Consider the following 5,162-nt stretch of genomic DNA (forward strand, 5'->3'; position numbering starts at 1 on the left):
ATTTCAAACGATGCACTTTGACTCGTGCACGTAACTGTTAGATTTTATATAAGATTCTTCCGGGTAATTATTCTTAACAAGAGTTTTACCATTGAATCGTGAATTACCGTTATAAAAACAGTCAGTAGAATGAATAATATTCAATGAAGAGCAAAATAAAATATTAATAACAAAAGGATATTTTTCAAATAAATTTTAAGAAATAAGACCCACAGTCAACGCATAAATATTCGATTAAACGTCAAATTTAATCCATTTACATTTCGACAATGGAAATGAAACCTTAGCTAATGCCAATCGATGGCAAAGTTACTTAGAACGCTTCGATTCTCAGAAAAAAACAATATACAATTGATTGTATGCATCACCAAGAAAAATCACTGTCACCGATTTTTTTAAGTCTCCAACTAACAATGTATGCATAAGATACATCTATTACAGTATCATGATTACGTACCGGTAACGGTGCTATTAATACACAACAAATAATGAATAACGATGCGGCATCATTTATATTCGTCTCCGATACCGTAATAGAAGCGAGGACGAGGAGGAGGAAGTCGAAAACGAAACGAATACTTTTACCAACCGGAAGTCTATTGATAAGCTATTCGATACTAATAGTTATCGACTGGAAACCACTTTGACTGGTTTAATAATTACTGATTCATTTTTGAACAAAATTTCTTTTGTCCGACGCACTTGTAACGCCTGTATGCCTTAGTACATCTACCCCTTACGGCGAAGACGTCCGCATATCTCTAAGTAAACAGAATGAACGAAAATCGTCAGGATCAATTAATCAAGCGATTGAAGTGAATTGCAGTGAAAATTTCAAGTCGCTCCCTTCGATGTCATAATGCGCTGATTTTACGAAGCATGTGAAAATGCAAAGCAGTAATAGAGATGGAGGCTGGTGTAATCGGGTAGTTTAAACGGGTTGTCTTGTCGAAACTCGGGACGAAGAGACCCCCATGGTGTGCCGCTGGTTTCTACTGCATAGCTGAGGGTTGAAATCGATACCGTTTCCAGGGTAACCAGTGGGTACGGTGGCCGACACACAGGCAAAGGTATGGGCCAAGGCTATCTACTCGTATGTTTTCATGTTCTTCCAAACGAGAAAGAGAGAGAGGGAAAAGAAAAAAGGAAAAATAGTTAGAAAGTCACTGGGAATGTGTAATTTTACCAGGTCTCTATAGTGGCTTAGAGGAAAAGCAGGAAAATCAAAAGGGCTCGTTGTTAACGGAACGAAATGTCAAGAGATGCTTGATAAAGACCGTATTACAGTATGTTCGGTTTAACTGTACACACGCCACTATTTTTCTAATTAATAATTTGCTATGCATTTCGAGATGAGTTCTCTATAGACACCAAAGGACCCGTCCGGAGAGTCGGCGACGCACGGTACTCAGCCCGCAGGATGATACATAATGAATGAATATCTACCGAGAGCCACGAAACAGTTTGTTAATTTTATTCGCTCCATAATAAGCATCTTTCGTAATGCACGTAAAACGGCAAAATTAAATTTATCTACGCCCGATCGATGATCATAAAAATATCGCTGAGGAGGACTTCATTTTTCTCATGGTTTCTCTTCCTGGTTCAACTCGTACAGCCCGCAAACTTTATTGGCTGGCACAGCTTTATCTGAAAAAAGTAAACAAATTTTCAGCCATAATGAACGCTTGAAAATTTAATCAGCGAAATGGCAAGGTTCATTATAACGTGGAAAAATATTGCTTTATAAATATTGTCGGAGGCTTCAAGCAGATTTTACGCTAGAATAAATTAGTGTACCGATCATTTTTGGATACGGCAGATTAAGGTTGTTCATTATGTCGACAAATTCATTTAGGGACTTGGATAATCTGGGATTAAAAGCCTTTTCCTCGGCGACCGTAGTCACTGTTCTGCCGGAGTAATCGTGGGCCGGATAGAGCCTGTAATTCGGCGGTAATGTGAAAATTTTCGTATGGACAGATTTGTACAAAACATCCGGTGAGCCACCCTGTAACAAATAAGTTCCTGAATTCGCGTAGAATTTTCATGAATAATCCTCTTTTAATTTTTTTATACAAACCTGAAAATCAGTTCTACCGCATCCGCGTATTAAAAGAGCGTCCCCTGTGAAAGCAATCCCTTGTTCGTGACAGACATAAGTCACGCAACCTAATTAAAACACACAAAGATGATATTATTTTTGATTAAAAACTTTTTCAGTTTCTGGGTTTACAGGACACTCGCCCCGGGCATCCGAGAACAGCTCCGCACTCAGGAAATTTATATCAGTGTACTCGATAAATAAGTATAAAGTTCTGAAGTAATTTTTCCTCTGCATCTTCATCTTACTCCCCCTTCGTCCCTATTCTTGAGCGCAAGTGCTCTCGGTATTACAAAAGAAAAAAAATTGTTTGACCTTCGGTATGACCGGGTGTAGGAAGCACCCGCAAATTATGCCTTCCACAGCTTATTTGCTCGTCCGGATCCAAGAGTATATCGGCCTTAGCTCCGCTCTTACGTGATATCATTGACTGGCATCCAGGTAACAAAGACTTCAACCTCCCTGTCCCGGTGATATGATCAGCATGCATATGTGTGTTTACTGTAAAAATCGTTTTACTTAAATAGACTGGTTTGCTAACCTAGAAATTCATTTTAATATTAATACATTTGAAGAGACACGATGCTTTCAGACATTTTCATTAATTTTGATAAAAGCAAATGATAAAAAGGAACAGCGCTATTTTATTTATTACGTTTTGCAATTATACTCATAAATTTAGAGAAAAGAAGAATTAATATGTGTTCTCTTTCTTTGCGAATGGTTTCGTACGAATTGCGTAATTAAATGTTTTTTAAGAGACCCTTTTCTCTCTCCTTTTTTTCAATGAACTTTGAGTACCAATTTGAATAATTAAATGCTCAGTTTCCTTAATAATACTTGGCACTCTGTTAATTTATTGAATTGCCGTTATTCGAACTCAATAGAGCCTGGTTGAAAAGTTTGAACCGACGAGAACCGTTTTGACCTATTGTACGAGAGGTATATATCAATGTGGGGTATTAAATCGTTGAAATCTCAATTTCTTGCGATCTTTAACCCACGCATGATGAGATAATATAATTAGATCAGAAGAATTGATTGTTAATTTAGTTATTCGTTTATTGTGATCGAAACAGATCAATCGTCGACAATATTTAAGTAAAGTTTGAATTTAAATTGGAAAAGGTAAACAGAATTTTAAAATAGATAGGAAAATGATTTTCAACTTACTAGCATACTTCAAATCTAATCCCAACTCCTCGATAAGTTTTTTATCGCGTTCTGCCCATTCAATGACTGGATCAATTAAAATTGCAGTTCTACTGTTGATATCAGCCAGAAGGTAAGTATATGTGCTGGATACTGGATCAAAGAGCTGAGAATTTAAAAAAAATCTCCATGTCTTTAAGATTCAGTACAAATTAATATCAAATTTTAATGAATCATAGTAAGATAGAAATCTATATACAAAAATATGTTTCATAGAAATCGATTGTTTAAATCCATAAATGCATTTTTAATCGCTAGATGTCGCTGTAAGTACGATAACGAGACACGTTCAAATAAACTTCCTATACCTATTTGTAAAATAACTTGCGCAGTTATCAACTTACCTGGCGAAAAAGAAAGTCCTTTGAAAAAGGAATTGGTTCTGTCAACGCGGTACTTTTAGTATGATTCATTCTATTAATGAAAATAAATTTAGAAAACGAATTTTTGACGTATCGATTAGATAAATTTTTGAACAAAATTCTACTCATAATCACAATTCACTCTTGCCTCTTGAAGATACGTCTTCTCACTGGCAATCATGATCCATTCATCAGGAAGGATAAGGTCAAAATGACGAATATATAGATAAAATTTATCGTCATATCTGGGAAATATTAAATACTTTATTTAGTAATATGTAATTCATATAACTTGCATGTAATAAAATATATATAGATATAAGTAAAAAGTTGAATTATCACTTTTGTATACATGGACAGAAATGATGAAATAATGTTTCACAAACGTGAAAATAAGATATATAAGTGTAATTGTAATTGTATTTAATAGATCAATTAAAATAGAGTTGAATTCATTGAACTTCCTTTCTATATATTAAAATTCCTTGATTATTTCCAACCATCTTGCAAGTTTCATGCTTCTTGACAGTGCGTTCTTTATTGGTTAGGTTCTGAACTAAAGGTGCGAACTTTTGGCAGTTCTGTACAAAGTGTATTATATCTTTAAAATAAAGTAACACAGTTAATAAAATAAGACAGTAAATGTTTTTAGCACGTTCCATATTTTATTACTGTATTGCTTTTATTATTAATTACATATGTCATGATAAAATGTTTCTGACATTTCTACGTATTTATTTCAGATGCCTTCCGTGACATTAAAAGACGTCGATCAACACAGATTCGTCAAGGCTTTTGCCGCGTTTCTCAAGAAGTGAGTACTTTTTCATAAGGATCTACTATTAAAAAGAATTTTCTATTGGTATATGATAAAAATTTTATTGGTTAACTTGTTACAAATTTTAGGACCGGTAAAATGCGAGTTCCAGAATGGGTTGACATCGTGAAGTCCGCACGTTTCAAGGAACTTGCTCCCTATGATCCTGATTGGTACTATATAAGATGTGCTGCTTTAGTACGTCACATTTATATTCGTAGTCCAATTGGTGTAGGAGCAGTGACAAAAATCTTTGGAGGACGCAAACGTAATGGCACTCACCCTAGTCATTTCTGTCGTTCTGCTGGCGGTGTAGCTCGCAAAGCTCTCCAAAGCTTAGAACAACTGAAATTGATTGAAAAGGCTCCACTTGGTGGACGCAAGCTAACTAGCCAGGGTCGTAGAGACTTGGATCGCATTGCAGCACAAGTGAAAGCGAAAAGTAAAAAACAACTTAAAATGCAAGAGACCCTCGTCCTTTAATATGTTTCTTTCTGTAATAAAAATGAAAAATCCATACATTGGTAGCTTTGTTTGCATTAAAACCTCGGTGTACGTGTTTGAATTTAGAATAAGATTTCGTCACCAGGCGGCGACACCATCGTCCATAAAATATGGAAGCCATCTTTGAATTACATGCTCAATGGTGAAGGTACGGGCGTACGCA

At 35.6% G+C, this 5,162-nt stretch overlaps 2 protein-coding genes across 3 annotated transcripts; one reads left to right on the forward strand and one right to left on the reverse strand.

Annotated features, from left to right (window-relative positions):
* Window positions 1–1,451: 1,451 nt before the first annotated feature.
* Window positions 1,452–3,877, reverse strand: LOC114874544 (persulfide dioxygenase ETHE1, mitochondrial). The gene is made up of 6 exons (XM_029183913.2): window positions 3,661–3,877; window positions 3,278–3,422; window positions 2,420–2,605; window positions 2,084–2,172; window positions 1,801–2,011; window positions 1,452–1,650 (listed from the first exon to the last, which is right to left on the reverse strand). The coding sequence occupies exons 1-6, from the start codon at window positions 3,805–3,807 to the stop codon at window positions 1,586–1,588; spliced, it is 843 nt and encodes a 280-aa protein (XP_029039746.1). The 5' UTR covers window positions 3,808–3,877; the 3' UTR covers window positions 1,452–1,585.
* On the forward strand, window positions 3,687–5,014 carry LOC114874547 (40S ribosomal protein S19-like). Of its 2 annotated transcripts, none has more exons than XM_029183916.2 (3): window positions 3,687–3,718; window positions 4,422–4,492; window positions 4,585–5,014. In XM_029183916.2, the coding sequence occupies exons 2-3, from the start codon at window positions 4,422–4,424 to the stop codon at window positions 4,976–4,978; spliced, it is 465 nt and encodes a 154-aa protein (XP_029039749.1). In that variant the 5' UTR covers window positions 3,687–3,718; the 3' UTR covers window positions 4,979–5,014. The 2 variants fall into 2 exon arrangements, with proteins under 2 accessions (XP_029039749.1, XP_029039748.1); XM_029183915.2 differs by lacking the exon at window positions 3,687–3,718 and adding an exon at window positions 3,941–4,240.
* The last annotated feature ends 148 nt before the right edge of the window (window positions 5,015–5,162 follow it).

The sequence above is a fragment of the Osmia bicornis genome, chromosome 6, assembly GCF_907164935.1.
Source record: "Osmia bicornis bicornis chromosome 6, iOsmBic2.1, whole genome shotgun sequence".
NCBI classification, from domain to species: domain Eukaryota; kingdom Metazoa; phylum Arthropoda; class Insecta; order Hymenoptera; family Megachilidae; genus Osmia; species Osmia bicornis.

Bases quoted from the DNA above. Each gene is read 5' to 3' on its own strand.
- LOC114874544 (XM_029183913.2), bottom strand. From the start codon at position 3,807: ATGAGTAGAATTTTGTTCAAAAATTTATCTAATCGATACGTCAAAAAT. The intron at 3,423-3,660 runs GTAAGTTGATAA...TTAAATTCTCAG, and splicing joins AGGACTTTCTTTTTCGCCAG to CTCTTTGATCCAGTATCCAG. The intron at 1,651-1,800 runs GTACACTAATTT...TACTTTTTTCAG, and splicing joins GCCGTATCCAAAAATGATCG to ATAAAGCTGTGCCAGCCAAT.
- LOC114874547 (XM_029183916.2), top strand. From the start codon at position 4,422: ATGCCTTCCGTGACATTAAAAGACGTCGATCAACACAGATTCGTCAAG. The intron at 4,493-4,584 runs GTGAGTACTTTT...TACAAATTTTAG, and splicing joins TTTGCCGCGTTTCTCAAGAA to GACCGGTAAAATGCGAGTTC.